At 38.9% G+C, this 18,606-nt stretch overlaps 1 protein-coding gene across 4 annotated transcripts in view; it reads right to left on the bottom strand.

The window, feature by feature from the left end:
- Positions 1-18,606, bottom strand: part of CBLB (Cbl proto-oncogene B) — a 143,536-nt gene that overhangs the window by 49,215 nt on the left and 75,715 nt on the right. For all 4 annotated transcript variants that reach the window (XM_060234552.1, XM_060234553.1, XM_060234554.1 and 1 more), the window contains exons 6-9: positions 15,360-15,497; positions 11,749-11,836; positions 9,373-9,504; positions 6,058-6,261 (exon numbers count right to left, since the gene is read on the bottom strand). In XM_060234552.1, coding sequence (XP_060090535.1) covers positions 6,058-6,261; positions 9,373-9,504; positions 11,749-11,836; positions 15,360-15,497 — 562 coding nt within the window. The remainder of the gene's footprint in view (positions 1-6,057; positions 6,262-9,372; positions 9,505-11,748; positions 11,837-15,359; positions 15,498-18,606) is intronic.

Raw genomic sequence — 18,606 nt, 5'->3', positions numbered from 1 at the left:
TGTAATAATGGACCACAGTCGAATAGAATTAACTTGGAAGAATGGAAGTAAGTAAGAGAGAAGAAGATTAAATGACACAAATTTATTACAAGACTAGGAGTAAGGCCTATTGTGAAGAAAAATATAATGGGCTCTAGAAAGAGGCTCTGAGCAAGAGCCCCTCCACCTCTGCTGTCTTCTCACCCATCCAAATGAAGGCATTCACTCTCCCCCCCCCACCTAAGGGAGCTGATCTGTGCCATCTGGGGAGCAGTTGTAATAGTGGTATCCAGCCCTCACCTGGAGATTAGAGAAACAATAGGATCTTAGCTTATGGCTGTATAAATAAAAAAAACCACTAAGAGACACCATACATTTTAAATAACAAGACAGTGTAATGTAGAGGTCAGGGGTGTACTGACAAAGCTTGCACATAGAACTTCAAATAGACAAGAGCATGTAGCAAAAAGACATTCATAGAAGACGGTTCAGTCTTTCCAATCACAAAGGAGTAACAATATTCCAGTATTTAGTTCATAGGAAGCCCTTCCAAAGACGTCTGTTCTAGATATCAAGATGTTTCATCCGTCTTTCTTCTGTTTGGAGGTTTATTTATCACTGGAACCCAATCTTTACAAAACATTCACAGAAAATTAACAAGGTTCAGAACATGTCTGTAAGATTTCCAGGTTCAACAGAAATATTAAATTGGAAATAGCTGATACAAAGTAAAGAAATATCGGGGGGGGGGGGGGAACCTAATTATATTACTTACAATTACACGACAAGACAAGGGAAAATCAAACCTTGGCAAGAAGTTCAAAATGAACGAAAGAACATCCAGTGTCTGACTTACTACCAAATAGTATCCAAATATAAAAAAACAAAAGGAGGTAATTCAAGAGAGAAAATAGCCTATGAACAACTAATTACATAAGACTTAAAACATTTATTAGGAAAAATACATAAAATGCTACTGCATATGAACCAGAACCAGTGAGAGACTGTATGATTAGATGAAACATTTTGGAGATAATATTTCTATAAGCCAGTGGGAAAACTTATGGATTAAAGAAATTAAATTTACTGAGTCACAAATGTTAATTGGTATAAAATATTTTTAGATGGTATATTACGCCCAAACAAATTGCAAAAACCAGTAAGAGTTATAACAGAAAATACTGGAAATGTCAAAGTACAGGTGCAATATTTATCATATGTAGTGGGCTTGCAAGAAAGCGAGAAAATATTGGATAAAGATCTATGAAGAGATACAAAAGATATTAAACTTTAAGTCTGCAATGGATAAAAAAATGCTATTAAATATTTTACCTGGTAATATTATAAGAACAGATAGCAAACTATTCAAATATATGGTAACAGTGGCAAGGGTGATATTTTCATCTAAATGGAAAGTGGAAAAATGCCCAGAATTTATGGATTGGAAGAACAAATTTACATGACAATGGCGAAACTAACATCTTATTTGCATAAGAGATCAAATTTAGAATGTCAAGAGAAACTGAAGGTACTGTTTGACAATATAGCTGGAAACAAGGACTCAACTATTAAAATGGAGAATGATTAAGACAGGGGTATCAAAATGAATTCAACACCCCTGAACTAAAAGATTCTCCTCTCCCTCCCCTCTGCTCCCCTGCCCCACAGGATTTCCCAGAGCCCCACCATCCCAAATTTTCGAGCTATACCCCTGACCTAAACTCACTACTTTCTTTATTATTCTCATATACTGACCACCCTTGGTGAGCTTTTTGGTGTTAAAACTCCAATTATATCAGATACACCATCTTTCAGAAAGTGTTACTGCATTTGATTTAACATCTATAACAGGTGTGTCAAACTCATTTGTTACCAGGGCCAGATCTGACATAAATGGGACTTCATGGAGCCAGGCCATGCATATCATAAAATGTAATGCCAGGTACTGGAGATGTAAACTTTATAAAGGATACAGAGAAACACAAAGATATTATTTTTTTAACTTAAAATACAAATATGCTTAAAACTTTTGTGATGCTATGTTTAAAAGGGAAAAGTGGCAATGAAATTTTTAAAATAAAACATCAAGAAAAATCACAAGAATCACAGCAGAAGCTAAAAATATAAACCAAAAATATAAAATGCTCTGAACCTAGGAAAACATGAAGTAGCTGGGAACTGAAACCTTCTCCCCCTGCCCCCAGATTTACTCAGATTGGCAATGGCTCTTCAGTGTAATATCCCCCTTTGGCTGTGGGTTTCCAGGTTAGATTACTCACTAGGTACCAGTTTTAAGCTCCATTCAGCAGAGACATGCTGGCTCAAAGCATCAACTCTTTATTTGCAAGGTCACACAACTCCAGCAAGGAAAGGCTTCTAACTGGACATATAAATGCCAAAAAGTGAAACTGAGCTCCAGTGTGTTAAATTACACTGCAGCAAAGACAAAGCTGCATGGAATCAGCTTTCTGTTAAGGTCTCTGACTTCACCCTTAGTGACTACCCAGAGTAGTCTATCTGGGCACAGAGAACTTAATGGAAAGAGAAACCACAGGTAGGTGTTGACACAGGGCCACAGCAAAGGTATGGGTTCCAAAGCAGGCAAGATGTGCCAGAAACACAAATCTGTGCACTGTTGAGACTCCCCACTCCTTAGCAGAAACTGTCTGGGGCTTTTCATTGTACCCTTGGCGGCACTGGCTGACTGTACCTGGCAAGGCAGCCTCGCTTTCTTAGGTTCTCTTGCATTGTTTGAACAAAGCTCTTTCAAGCTAGCTAGGGAATTTGTACTCCCAAGTAATTTCGCTTCAAAAGGATCCTGTCATTTCATGTGTGGGCTATAATTATTTTTCCCTTATCTCTCTTGCTTTTTCTGGCTAGCATCACCACACAAGAAAGGGGGATGGGAACAAAAGGCTGAAAGAATGTCGAGCTGGGCAAGGAGAAGCATTGCTTTCAAGGTCCCTTTGAGGCAGGATTCCTCTCTCTCCTCCCCCACTTGGAAATGCTTGGGGAGAGAAAGACCCAGGCCAGACCAGGATGGGCAGCCCAGCAATACCTCTTTACAGGGCTTGGCTGCGGTGGCTACTATGGGAGCCAATGGGTTTTGAATGCGATCAGGTGGGTGCTAGTGATGATCACAGCAGCTACTGCAGAATATGAAGCAGGAGACAGGGGCAGGGAGGCAGGGCCAGGGAGCGAGACCCGCATGCTACAAGTGAGCGCAGTGATCAGAGCCGCCTGAGAAGACAAGGAGGTTGTCATAGCAGCAGCTGCAGTGAGCTGGGAGAAGCAGCCAAATCCACAAAAGTGCAACCCCCCCCCTGCGCCCCAGGTTTGCTGTCACTCCAGCCTTCTCACTGGTGCACCTACCTCCTTTGGCCAGCTGTGAGATGGGCAGAACAGCTGTAAGCTGGCCCTTTGGGTGGAGGTGAGGTGTTGGACATCAGCAGGGGTGGTGGGGCATGGGCAGTAGATTGTGGCTCACAACTAAGGGGGCATGGTCTCAAAATGCCCTATTGTGGCTGCAGGCCTGGTTCAGGTACATTAGCAACAGCAGTTGTGGAATCATAAACAAAAACTGCAAAATGTACCCAGAAGATAAACTGTAATAAATTTGTACCATAACTTAAGTTATTCAAACAGCTCATCCTGAACTATTTTATAATTTTATATTAATTTATAAAAATCACAAAAAGAGAAACATAGTTATTAAAAAAATTAGTTAGCAGATGTGTTTAGTCATGTATTTTAACTAGATATGCAAGAGATCTATTGCTAATGACTACCGCCATTATAAAAGCACAACTAGCATTAGCACTTTTACCAACTTAATTAAGTGATTTTAAACCTATCAGAATTTTAATGTTTAATGTTAATGTAACCTTGTCTTTTGTATAAGGGAAACTGAATGATGTTGTTAGCCGCCCTGAGCCTGCTCTGGCGGGGAGGGCGGGATATAAATAAAATTACCTACCTACCTACCTACCTATTCAGAAGATGAGGCTGTAGCAACCAACAAAAATTTTATGCCCACACCAGTGTCATTTATATCAAGTAAAAGGAGCCTCAGTAAAAGATCTTTCAGGAACACCAGACTTCAATGAAGTAATCTCCATGGTAGCGAACACGAAAGCCCAGAGAAATGGGAAAAGTGCGTTTTAGCTGGTAATTTAATATTCAGTCAGTAAAAAATTTATTGTGTATAGTCATTGGCCATTACAAAACAGAACACAAACACTGAAGTTCCCAAATGGTAATTTAATAAGGTAATAGCTAAAATAATTTTTTGCTAAAATACCAGTATTTTTACATTTGATTAATTCCGTGGAGCATTTTCTGATGGAAGTAGGCAGAAATTCTGCCTATTCACTGTGCCACTGAAGACATTTTTATGTTGCTTGCCGGGGGGAGGGCTACATCCCCGCTCAGAAACAGAATTTAGGGGGAAGGTCTAAATTATCTCCACAGTATTTTTACATTATCTTTAAAATTTATTTTGCAAAAATGTCGTTTTCACCTGTTGCTGTATGTCTGACACAGAAAAGGCATTAAACAATATACAGTGAGGTCAGAGTCATAATTTTTTCCTTGGTGTGCACCTTAATGCACAGCCCCAAATGCAGTGTTGCATGTGAGGCCCAAAGTGCTTTGCTTGAAACAGCTGCCACTTTTTCATTTGTGAGACATTATGTTACCATCTGTGGAATTACAGACATCTTTTGCAAATATTCCATACAGACCTCAGAGATGTATCATTAAAATCAGAATGAGTTAAGAAAAGTTTATAGACAGAATCTTACATAAATATTTGAACCAAGATCTTACAATAGTTCTCTCTGATATGAGTAGGCTACCAATATGGTCACTCAAAATAAAATATCACAACCATTAAGAATGAACAAATAAAGTTTATATAAGCTTGCCAGCAATTCAAGGGAACTAGAGAAGGGAAAAAATGATCCTTTATACTTAAGGTCATTTGGTCATGACTAATTAAACACATGCTTACTCATTCTCTCTAGAGATGCTGCTCATGATAAATATCTGCTTTCAGTCTGGCTGACTTCTCAGAATTATTTTGAGGACAACAGTGTGAATCAAAGTTGGTTTCTGGCCCAGTGAAAGGCAACCATTAAATTAGAGGACTGAAGAGCTCCCCAGACAAAGCAGCTTTTCACATAATTCAGTTGCAGAAAGTGAAACTATGAAACATGATTTGGAACTATTCAGTTCTGTATGGGAAAGCTTCTACTATTCCCTCTCAGTTTTGTAAAAGTGATACATTTTCTTTTAAAGTTATAATTGTGCTTTCAACCAATCAAAACTCAAAAGCCTTGTAAAATAAGTCAGGCCATTTCTACAGACAAAGAAAGAGAGAGAGAGGTGTGTGTATATATGTATATATACACATACATGCATACACACACCCACCCATACTGGCTAGTTCAACAGAATATAATAATAATTTGGATTGTTACACCAAATTAAACTACTATCTGAAGGAGTAAAATCTGTTTAAAATTTGGCAGTTTTGTATTGTAGTTATTTATAAAATATAACATGTTAACACAATAGGCTAAGAGAATTATGTAAGACAAAATGATAGAATATCACAATAAAAGCAGATGGCTAACTAATTGGCTGTTATCAAGAATATTTGAAATTGCTCAGAGATATCAAATACAAAAGTCAATCTATGGAAATAATGTCTTAATCTTCAACAGCTATCCTTTATGAATATCCTACATTTAAAGTATAAATTTATTCAAGCTTAAGAAATTATAGTCCTGTAGGGCTTTCTTGATCCTTCCTTGATCTTCTAACTAAATATAGTCAGATTTTACTAAAGTATGCTGAGCTGGTTTGAGACTTGGCTTGGCCTATGCTGCTATCAATAGTTATCAGCCACGATGCTTTAATTGAGCCTCCATTTTTAGAGGCAGCATGATACTGAACAGGGAACACAGAGGGGCAACAGTGGAAAAAACCTATTTATTATACCATGGAAGGCCATTACAGGCTGTATTATTTCATTTACAAATACAAGACATTCTTGCATGTGAGAAAGACATGTACCTTTCGCACAGAAGCTAGTCGATTCATCATTAAAGATTCTTCTCTGTCATCATCATCATCCAAGTCAAGCATGGGTATACTAAAGCTATCCATAATGCTGCAGCACCTGGTGTTTTCATCCCTAGGGTCAAAGGGATCCACAATGATAGGCTCAGTTCCTTTTATTTCACAGCGGCAGAAAGGACATCCTTGACCATCAGATTCCTATATGTGAATGAAAAACACCATCCCTACTTAATGAGCACGATTTTTAAAATATTTGTATTTTGAGGCAACAAAAGATATATGAGATAAACAAAAAAGGTTAACAGAATGTTAAAGTGTATATTTTAATCTCAATAATAAGCTTCAACTTAACAGCAAAAGAAAATTCACACAAAACAGTCCAAACAAACCCAACTGAACAGTTACATTATAAAAATACTGCCTTATATAATACCACTTTGTCTTCTAGGTTTGATGTTCATGATTGCCATTGACATTCACACTGAGAATATTTTCTCTTTGGTAGAATTCCAGGAAATTAGGCCAAGAGCATTTCATATCAATGGATTTCCACTAACATCTCTAAGCATTCAGAAGGACAAAATCTAATAGCTTTCAAAAGGTCATACTTGTTTACCTTGTAGATGTACATAATTTCGAACTTTGTTCAGGCAATATCAGTATTTATCTCCTAATCTGCATTATGGTTTTTAACCAACTTGATTTGAGTAGAACCAAAGTCAAACAGAATGCATCCATTACTTTATCCGTATGGCAATTCCCATTTCAATATGGCAATTCCCATTTCAACTTTATCTGTATGGCAATTCCCATTTCAATATGGCCCTACTATGAAGCAGAGTACAGAGGTTTGCCTTTAATGGAGAATTGGGGTATAATTTAGGGGCAGCAGAAACTGAACTCATTTAATTTTTTCAAAGTAAAAAGAAGTCACCAGTTCAATCATGACCAGGAGCATTACCAACTGATAAAAGGAAATATCATTTTTAAAATATTCTAATATTTGACAACTGTATTTTGTCATTCATTATTCAACATCAGCACCCATTCATACTTCAAAAACAAAGTTTCACGAAGAATGCTACTGCCCACTGTTCCATATCTTTAAGGCCAGTCCCACACTTTGGGGTGGCCTTAACTTGATTCCCTCACCATTCTCCCTTTTCTCCAAGAAGTACTACTTTCTCACCACTAAAGCACCATCCCTGGCTGTAATTAGAAACAAATAAAGTACAACAAGACACTTAAAGTTGTAGTGTGTGTACTTTTAAAAAAAAAATCTATTTAAATCTTTAGTCTTCAATTACAAATCTTTTATTTAATAAATATAATATGCTTATTATTGATATTAATGATACTAACTGAAACAATTACTGAAAAATCAGTGATTTATATCAGGGCTCATTACTAGGTAGATGATGTCAGCTACAAGAAGGAACCTGACTCATTTAGGAGAAGAAAGTGAATGGAACACAAATTGTAAGAAATTTGATGTGTCTTCATAGCTAGCCAAATATGTGACTCTCATAAACTCTCCATTCGGTGAAAGTGTTCATCCCTGATTTCCTGTTTTGTCCTATAGGCTCTGAGGCCAGGTCAAGGACAGAAGCAACTCCATCACCAGTTACTCATTTTGGAGCAGTCACTAATTAAATGAAAACATACTTGTTACTTGCAATTTTGTTAATATATTTGTGGCCCCCTGCTTCCAGTTTTAAAATAACCCTAATTCTGTAAAAGTTCAAAACAAGAGAGAGAATTCAATGCACAAAACATGGTAAAATGTCATTTAGGGTGCATACATGCATAAAAAAACACCAAAATCAAACACTAGTACGTATGTTTATATGGAGGTATGTTTAAAAAAGAAGAACTATTGAGATCCTTCTAAATATTTATTTATTTATTTATTTATTACTTTAAATTTCTATCCCGCCCTCTCCGCAAGCGGACTCAGGGCGGCTAACATTCATTTTTACAAATTAAATACCAATAAAAATAGCTAGAGTTTAAAATTATTTAAAAAACATTTCATTTCATGGTGCTGTATCACTACAATATAATATAAGTGGTGATCATATGGTACTCTACAATGATGTAGGGTGGCAGCTCTCTCCTGGTTAGATCTCAAAGGCCTAATCACACAATAAAGGCCTAATCACACAATAAAGCAAAATGTTCAGAACAAATTGACCTTCAACATAAAATACCTACAATAATGAGTTTTGTATTCAGTACAGATGAAGTAGCTTATTTTATTTAACAACACAGATGTTTCTCTGTGAGAAAAAGAGCACTTGCAATCTCTCCTTAGGCATGTCTAATGAGCCATTATGACAGCAATTAAACATTAACCACTGGCAAGTCTGTAACAACTGACACTGCTACAGAATGATCCCTTCATCAATTCATTAATTATACAGAAGTTAAATTTGCAATGAAGTTTGATTAAACTGGAAGTGGTTGCTAATGAAAGAAAAACTTTTGTATTTCATTACAGCTAGGTTGTGAGGAGTTTAATGTCCTGTTAAAATGTAAGATTCTAAAGTTTCATTGGGGCCAAATTTCTCCCCCCTCCAATGCATAAAAGGGGATACAATATCTCAACTATATGCTGTGTATGTGATAGATCAACATCTGTGCTTTTACCTTGATACTTGTTTTTACAGCTGCTCCCTAGCCACACAGCACAGACTACAGTCTCTCACTGGTAAACAGAGGGAGGGAATAATTTATCAAAAACAGAAACTATATTTAATTCATACTAGATCTCACAACACAAACTAGAAGATCTACAGGCATGAAAGAAGAAATTATTAGCTTCTGTGAAACTTAAGCAATCCCCTTTTCCCATTTAATTGTTTAGAATACAAATTAGATTACTTTAGAAAGGGAGACAGGTTTTCTGAGTGTTATGAAACTGTAAGGCAAACTACAAATCCAATAACCAAACTACAAATCCAATATTAGCAATAACCACAATTCCTCAGCTATCCAGCATGCTTTGATTTGCACCATGCAGCAATTGTGGTCAGACTAAATATCCTGTAACAGACAACAGCTTCTTATTTGGGACCCTGTTGAAGCTATCAGGAATATGATTATAAGGTACTAAACACTGATTTTCCATTATGAAAAATATCTGCCAATATGAACATCAGGAAGCTTACACCTTTCAAAGTACATCTCTAGATTTTGACAGAAAACCAGGAAAATAAAAAATAATCAGTAAAAGGAAGGACTTAATAGGTAGGAGAGTAAACTGATTGTGTCTGACAGTGGTGAAAAGCTATAAGACAGACAACCTACCTGCCATGCTGTGAGGCAGGATGTGCACATCAGATGCCCACAAGGTTCAATCTTCACATCTTTGTCATTCTCCGCACAAATTTTACAAAGCTGGAATGTAGAACCCATTTCACAATACAATTCATACTGTTCCTGAAACAAGAAAATGCAATATGTGGTTCCACATAATGATCAGTTAATTTGGAATGCATTCAGAATACCCAAACTGCAATTTTTTGAAAACATTTATGTGATAAAAATTGAATTAACTGCACATTAAAAACTGAATTACTGCACATTATACATTTTTTCAAAACTGCAAAATACATATTTGTATGAGAGATATTACAAAGCTATATATTAGTGATTACACAATTTCACTATTTGTATTAAAAATTCCATGTACAGAACATCAGCATTCTAAATATTTTGCATCTGTCACCATTTAAATTAAGATGCTAATTTTAAAAATACATCTTGGGAGACAGTAGGTGGAAAAAGAACATGTACTTGGAATAAAGGTTGCTCTTGCAATCTACTGATGAATGCAAATTTTCTCAGAGTTATAACACATGAGCCTGACTGCTACCAAAAACCAGTTAGTAGCATCTTCCATACAAAATCCTGGCTTCCACCCTGGCCTAGATTCCTGCACTGCACTCTTCTCATGTAATCCTCATCTCACAGAAGCCTTAAACTGTTAACAAGCAGTGACAGAATATATTTCAACAGGGTATTTTTTTTCTTAACAAAACTGAACTGATTGTTACTAGCTTGCACATCAAAATAATATTTCAAAATAGGAAAGAATAAAAAAACTGCAGGAAAGAAGGGAAAAAGACATATTGAGGATAATATCATGCACTTATCACAACTTCGGTATTCTAAATGAGTCATTATCGTGTAGTATTTGGACCTTGAAAACCTTAGTTCAAATCCTTGCTTTGCCACAGAAGCCTGTGGGATGAGCACTGGCTAGTTGCCCTATCTTAGGCTAGCCTACCTTTCTTCCTAACCTGGAACAGGAAATATGTTATAAGCCATTTGGCATCTCCATAAACACATAAATGGGTAGTGCAGAGTGGTGGTTAGAATGAGCATAGGATTTAAATAAAAATCCCTGCTGAACCACTACATCTTACTGGGTGAACATGTGCCAGTCACAAGTTCTCAGACTAACTGGATTCTAGTGATATTAAAAAAAGATAAGAGAAATATGTGTACCACCCTAACTTCTTGGGCAAAGTACACAATGAAAATGTGGTTAATAAAAATACCAATTCTTAAGATCAATAAAAGTAAACAACATTGCAAGAAATGATGTATAGAATTACTTGTGTCTTCCATTCAAAACAAATGTTAATTACTTTGTACTGCCTATCAGGAATATAAGGCCATCGTTTGCTTTTTAAAGCAATATCACATGTATAAATTAGTAAATCCCACAGTGAAGAGCAGCAGTTAAATCATCAGAAGCTCTGGAAAGGCTGTGCAAAATAAAAGCCATATAAAAAATGGGTTCTCACAGACAAACAAGGCACTTACAACATATATCCCAAGCAGAAACATATCTTCTCATACATCATGAATTATTATTCTAAACCTTAAAATGTAGGATTGCTACCAATGTTACCACAAGGGCCACCACTTAGCTCTTCCTTTTTTCATAAAGGCAGTCATGAACGTTGGGTGTCAAGAAATTCCTTCACTTAGCAATTGATGCTTACTTTAAATCAGAGAATACTGAGTAATGTTAAAACTGTAATACATTAACATCCACTGGGTCATTTTACTGTTGGGCTGTTGGATGCAGTTATGTTTTAAATAGCAGATTTATATAGTTGATTTTAAATTGTGCTATATATTTATTATTTGTATTGCTTTTAATATTGTCTATTGAATTGTATTTTACTTTCTTGTAAAATACTGAGTAATTAAATACTGAGTTTTAAATGGGTAATCCTCCTCTCTCTCTCTTCGTACCCCTACATCAGCATGTGCCTGCTACTATAGACTCAGTGGAACAAAGAAGAGCAGAAGTAGAAACAAGGTAAAGAAAGGCTAGGGACACCCTGAAGCCATGGGGAGGTTGCTGGAATTATGAATTAGAAAATGAAGGTAAAAGCTTTTTTCTGATTATTATCCACCGTTACTCATAACACTGTTACTCCACTGTTCCTCACTTGTCCAGGGAGTTGTGGGGTATAAATGTGATAAATAAATAAAATTAGGCTTTTCAGAGCACAGCTATGCAATACACCAATGTAGCATTTTGTCTTTATTCATAAATGGTTACCCTCTCCCCTAAAGCGGATGGTTTTTCCAAATATCTTACTGAAGATTTAGAATTTAAGTGCATGATTTGCAGTCAAAATGAATACGTAATATACAGCATACCTGGGTAACTTTTATGTGGTCATGCGGTGTGGGTTCACATAGCCCTGTCAGATCAGGATTATAACTTCTTCCATCTGGGTACAGATAGCTAGATTGCAATTAAATAAGGTTTGCAGTTTTAGTTTACGTATCTTGAAGCCAAAGTTAATAGATAAATTTCAGTGTACATAGCAGCAGCAACTGTACAAAAACTCAAAGTGCTAACACATTTTGGAAGCAAACACAGTATGTGACTGAAAGCTGATAAAATGCCTGCAAAGACTGGACAATAAAACAGTGTGTCATAATGGTATCTAAATTATTACCATTAAGCAATTACACACTTTAAAGAAGGGATTTCCAGATATTTTCAAAGTGAGATGGCTATCCTCTGCTCTCAATATCAAGGCCGCTTTTTCCAGTTAAAGTCTCTCCAATTTCAATTCTTCCTGACATCAACAACTTGAATGCAAGAACAATATTTAAGCTGTTTTTTTCTATATGTACCACCACAATACACTTGCATTTTGGTTTGGATTTTACAACTATATCTGTTTAAGCTTTATGATGTGCTTATTTTGCTGTTAAAGTCACAATTGTATGAAAATAAAATGAAATTCCATGGATTAGGGATACAAACTTGCAATTCTCACCTTTGAAAGTGAACATTAAACCTCTGAATCACTCTGTTTTAAACAGGTAATCCTCCTCTCTCTCTTTTCCTACCCCTACATCAGCATGTGCCTGCTACTATAGACTCAGTGGAGCAAAGAAGAGTAGAAGTAAAAACAAGGTAAAGAAAGGCTAGGGACACCCTGAAGCCATGGGGAGGTTGCTGGAATTATGAATTAGAAAATGAAGGTAAAAGTTTTTTTTCTGATTATTATCCACCGTTACTCATAACACTGTTACTCCACTGTTCCATTAGACACTAATGGAAGTTCATACTATTTTAACTTGGAGAATAAGCTCCAGTAGCTGAGAAAGCCCACTGTCAAAATGAGGCAAGTCCTACTTCTGCCAAATTTCTCTCTGGTTCAGATAATAAATCCTAACAAAAGAACAATTCCTCTCCCCACCATCTAACTTATGTGGCCCATTGAAATTCTGGAATGAAGCAGAGTGAAACCAGGAAAAATACAGTCAACTTCTATTGTTTTTTTCCTTTCTCTTCCCTCACACTATAATTCTCAGAATGCATGGCTGAGAACAAGAGAACATGGAAGAGAAAAAGAGAACGAAAAAAGGAGGAAGATGGCTTTAAACACTTTTCTCCTTTAAACAATATCATCTCACCTCTCCATTGCTTCTGACCAACAAGGCAGATAAGGTGGGGTAGGATGCAAGAGAAGGTATGCCTAGAATCTCCTGATGACATCAACAGGCATGCCACCCAGTTGAAAACTAAAAGCTTGGATTTCAGCTCTAATAAAACAATCTTTTTGATGACCTTCAATGAGCTGGGATCAGAGAAGAGCTTGCACCTCTACTCATAATTTGTCTGGTTTTTCTGATCCGATTAGTGCAGGATATTTGCATGTGGGTGTTAAGTGTTGTCAAGCTGCTTCCAAGTTATAGACTCTATGAATTTATGATCTCCACAACATCTTATCATTAACAGCCTTGCTCAGATCTTATAAACTGAGGTCTGTAGCTTCCTTGATTGAGTCAATTCATATCATGTGGGGTATCTGCTAGTCACCAATCAGGGAAAGTTGTACAGGTTCACATTTGCCCAATTTTAGAAGCTGGAAAAGAGCAGGTCAATGGTTTCCATACTTAATGACAAGTGAAACAGCCATTCATTGCAGTGATACTCCTAGACAGGCATACTGCTAGAATACAGATAAAAGCTAAAAAAACCCAGGTTGCTTACCGTAACTGATGATCTTCGAGTGGTTATCTGTGAAGTCACACACATGGGTTTTCCGCCTGGAAAAGAACCTGACCTCGGAGAATTCAAAGCTAGCCTAGACGTTTTATTTTGACGTGCATTCCCTCTCAATCTGGGGAGCAGGCATCCACTGAGCATGCCTGAAACGAGGGGAAGGCGCTCCACCCACCCAGTTTCTTCTAACCACTGTACAGAGAAGAATTTATATTAGAAGAATAAACCAGCAGCAGGGAATGCTGGGTGGGCGTATGTGACTGCACAGATGACCACTCGAAGATTATCAGTTACAGGTAAGCAACCTGTTTGTCTTCATCGTGGTCTCTGTACAGTCCCACACATGAGTAAGCTGGAGTGCATGGTTGGTGGGTGCTGGTTCAGGGATGAAAGAACACCTGTTAAACATGCATATAAATGACATGAAATATTGTACTTACAGTGCATGGAGCTGAAGGTGTCAGTTAAAAATGGAGCAAAGTACAGCCTGCACGAACATCTAGGGCATAGTGCGTGGCAAACGCAGATGGAGAAGACCAGACCGCAGCGGCGCAGATGTCCTCCATTGGTATGCCTCTGCAGAAGACTGATGATGTGGAAATGGCTTGAGTGGAATGAGCTCGCAAACTTTCAGGTAAGGGTTGTTTACTTGTTACCAGCTGGTAACAAGTAAATTGCAGACACAACCCACTTTGAAAATCTCTGAGTTGAGATCTTGTAGCCCTACTTATGTGTCCCATACAAAAAGTCTAGAGTTTTTCCAGAAGGGACATGTCCTATCAATGTAGAATGTGAGGGCTCTACGTACGTCAGAATCTTCAGGTGCATCCATAGGTGTGGTTGGACGGTTGTGTAAAGGTTTAGTTGGTATCGATATAGCCTTTTCCAGATGGGTAGGTTGGCCAAGTTCTATCTATTCTTTAGATGGAGCAGACTGAGCAGCAGAAGTTGAGACCACGGGTGATCGTGGTTTCGATTTCTGGCTGTAATGCCTTTGTCGATGTGGAGATAAACCCTCATGGTATCGAGGGTAGGTATCGAGGCTGGTAGGTTTCCTCATAGTACTGAGGTCAATGGGGCTCAAAGGAAGGCGATCGAGAAATCCTATAGTGCTGCCGCTGCCGGTACCAACATGGAGGCAAAGGTGATCCGGACCACGATGGACTATAATAATAGTGATCTGTGCGTCACCTTGGAGACTGTGGGTCAGCATAGACTTGTGTTGAAAAATTTCTGTACGTTGGTGACTGCTGCAGCTGAGATCGTGAACGACATCAATCATGAGCTTGGATTGAAGACTCACAATATAGTTGTTTTGGTGTCCTTCCCTTCCATAGGCCTGGGGGGGGGGGGGAAGGAGGAGTAGTAGCAAAGCAGAAGATAAAGTCCCTCTCTTCTTTTTTTAAGGATTAATGATAGTACGAAGAACGAAGATTAATGATACCAGTCGAAGAATAAAGATAGAAGAGGTCGTCATGGAGAATTGAGGAGACGCAACGAGGTAGGTCTATTCTGAGCAGCAGTTAAGAAGAAACTGGGTGGGTGGAGCGCCTTCCCCTCGTTCCAGGCATGCGTTTGAGAGGGAATGTGTGCCAAAATAAAACACCTAGGCTAGCTTTGAATTCTCAGAGGTTGGGTTCATTTCCAGGTGGAAAACCCATGTGTGGGACTACACAGAGACCATGATGAAGATCTGCCATTAGACACAGCTAGTGTGTTGAATTTGTAAAAGTCAAGTACTTACAATCCTTCCCGGCTGCCATCAATCAAAGCTTGAAATAAAGGCTTGTTGTGAGGTATGGTCTGTAAAATATTTCCATCGCCAGTGACATATCCAATGGCCCATTGTCCCAGTCGTGTGCAACTTAATCTGAAAATGTAGCTGTTTGACAGAAATGAAGTTAAAGGTCAGTAAATTAAGTGGGGACGGGACCATATAGAGCACTACATGCAGAGATACAGAAATGGCTTAGATCTTTACAAGGCTACTAGTGGATAAGAAATTTTCTTTGAGTTCTCACATACCAGATCCTTATGCCACACCCAGCACCTCCCCTGTGGTCCACCTGGATAAACACCAAGGGCAGCACTTCGGTGGGTGTGCTGGATTGCGGGGGAGGGGGGAATGACAGGAATATCACATTCTCCAGGTAGCATGCCAGTAATGGGTTGTTGAAGCCAAATAACATTTTTTTCCCTGCATAATAAAGTTACTTGTACATATTTTCTGGGCTAAATATATCACTTCGGCAGCTTTCCCTTATTCCTGTTATAAAATCTAAATACTTATACTTATTGTCTTCAAAGATTTCTTACAAATGTTTAAGAATTTATTTTATATATGCAGCTAACATGTAGTTAGCAACTGATGAAGGTAGCTTGAAAGCTTATATCCACAAATGTAATGTGCCAAATAGTCAATAACTAGTTACGTATCATGAATTACATTTTACCTGGTACATTTTTTGGGAGTTTCCCAGTCATGTTAGAGAAACTGTCTCCATGGAATCATGGCTTATGCCCAAAAATTCTCTTTGGTCTCTAAGGTGCTACTCGAATCAAATCTAGCTGTTTTATATATGTAGTAACATTAATGTTAATTATAAAACTCAGACAAAAAAAAAGTCATGCAGTTAACACCTTTGAAATTCCTTGTTACCAAAATGTATGTATATATGAAATTACTACACATGTAAATGTTCACGTGGATCTGTTCCAGAAACCAACAAAATAAGACTGTTTTATTGAGTAAACAGCAGTTGCAATCCAAAGTAGTTGGATTCATCCATGGGCAAAATTACTTTCTTTTTTTGGAGAAGCAATTTCTACTGCTAAAGAGATATATTACTGTTCCACTTGATAAGCTACTCTTTGACGGTGGGAACTGTTCTGTCAAAAGCAAATGAAACTCCATTTGCATGTGCCATTCTCTACCTCCAGTCTTCACATACAAAAACAATATATAAATGTGACTGGGCAGAAGCAAAAAAAATGCATTGGAAACTATGACCTTGAAATGAAATGAGTTGGAATGATCTGTCCCACTTCAGCACCCTGTGACAACTCTTCCCCAAAAAGCTGTTCTGGAGGGTGAGCGAACGAAGTGTTTAAGGGAAGATACAGCCAGAAACTAAAACATTTCATTCCTACGATAAAAATCTTCCCTGCTAACATAGACAGTTTTTAACAAGATTACCTCAAGAATCCGGACACACAAGACGGGTCATTTAGTATGGGAAAAGTACTAAAAAAAGGAATAGCAACATTTAAAGATATTCCCTACAGAAATACTATGTAACTAGGAATAAGACCTATGGGGGGGACACAACGGGCTCTAGAAAGAGGCTCTTGGTGAGTGCCTCCCCTTGATGTCTCCCCACCCACCCAAGTGAAGGCATCCACTCCCCCCCCCACCTCCAGGGGAGCTGATGTCTGTCATCTGGAAAGCAGTTCTAAATCTGAATGATCTCCAGTCCTCAGCTGGAGATTGAACCAAAGCAAAATCACTGTGTACACAGAAATAAACAATTAATGAGTACAGTGTCCAAATTATTTATAAAGATACCACAAATATACAGGAAATTGTGCAGTCTCTCTCAAATCATCATAAGGTATATTGGTATACAAAGAATGTACATCCATGGTTACCAAGCAAGTATCCACCATTAATTCAAACCCTTCCACCTTAGATATTTATTTATTTATTTATATAGAATTTATATCCCGCCCTTCCCACGAGTGGCTCAGGGCGGCTTCCAACAATACATCCCACATAAAATTAACAATATTTAAACATATAAGGAAATGACGATTTAAAACAGATAAAAAGATAAAACCATAAATATTAATAAATATTCAGAATATATATAAAAGAAAGAAATCTGGCAAGTTGTGTTAAATTCTCAAGCTAGGTATGGGCTAGCCGGAAGAGGGTCGTCTTACAGGCCCTGCGGAACTGAACAAGGTCCCGCAGGGCCCTCACCTCTTCCGGCAACTGATTCCACCATGTGGGGGCCATAACAGAGAAAGCCCTTTCTCTGGTGGATTTCAAGCGGGCTTCTTTCGGCCCAGGGACAGTAAGGAGATTTTGTGTTCCCGACCTCAGTACTCTCTGGGGTACATGCGGGGAAAGACGGTCCTTCAGGTAGACAGGTCCCAAGCCATATAGGGCTTTAAAGGTGATAACCAGCACCTTGTACCGGACTCGGTATATCACTGGAAGCCAGTGCAGGGTCCGGAGACCCGGCTGAATGTGTCCCCACTTTTGGAGACCCAGTAACAGCCGGGCCGCGGCGTTCTGCACCAGCTGCAATTTCCGAGTTCGTGACAGGGGCAGCCCCATGTAGAGGGCATTACAGTAGTCCAACCTCGAGGTGACCGTAGCATGGATCACTGTTGCTAGGTCGTCGCGCTCCAGGAAGGGGGCCAACTGCCTTGCCCGCCTAAGGTGAAAAAACGCGGACTTGGCAGCGGCTGCTATCTGAGCCTCCATCTTTAAGGATGGCTCCAATAACACCCCCAAGCTCTTGACCCTGTCCGCCGCTACCAGCGGCGCACCGTCAAAGGCTGGTAGGGGGATTCCCCTTCCCGGGCCGCGGCGACCCAGGCAAAGGACCTCTGTCTTCGCGGGATTAAGCTTCAGCCCGCTCAGTCTGAGCCACTCAGCCACGGCATGTAATGCCCGATCTAGATTTTCCGGGGCGTGGGTCGGCTGGCCGTCCATCAGTAGGTAGAGCTGGGTGTCATCAGCGTACTGGTGACACCCTAGCCCGTGCTTTCGGGCAATCTGGGCAAGAGACTGCATATAGACGTTAAATAACATCGGGGAGAGGACTGCCCCTTGGGGTACACCACAGTCGAGTGTGCACCTTTGGGACAGCTCCCCCCCAACTGCGACCCTTTGTCCCCGACCTTCCAGGAAAGAGGAGAGCCACTGTAAGGCCAACCCCTGAATCCCTGCGTCGGCGAGGCGGCCCTTCAGTAGCCGATGG

Source organism: Heteronotia binoei, chromosome 3 (genome assembly GCF_032191835.1).
Source record: "Heteronotia binoei isolate CCM8104 ecotype False Entrance Well chromosome 3, APGP_CSIRO_Hbin_v1, whole genome shotgun sequence".
NCBI classification, from domain to species: domain Eukaryota; kingdom Metazoa; phylum Chordata; class Lepidosauria; order Squamata; family Gekkonidae; genus Heteronotia; species Heteronotia binoei.
This window is presented reverse-complemented; position numbering and strand designations above follow the sequence as displayed.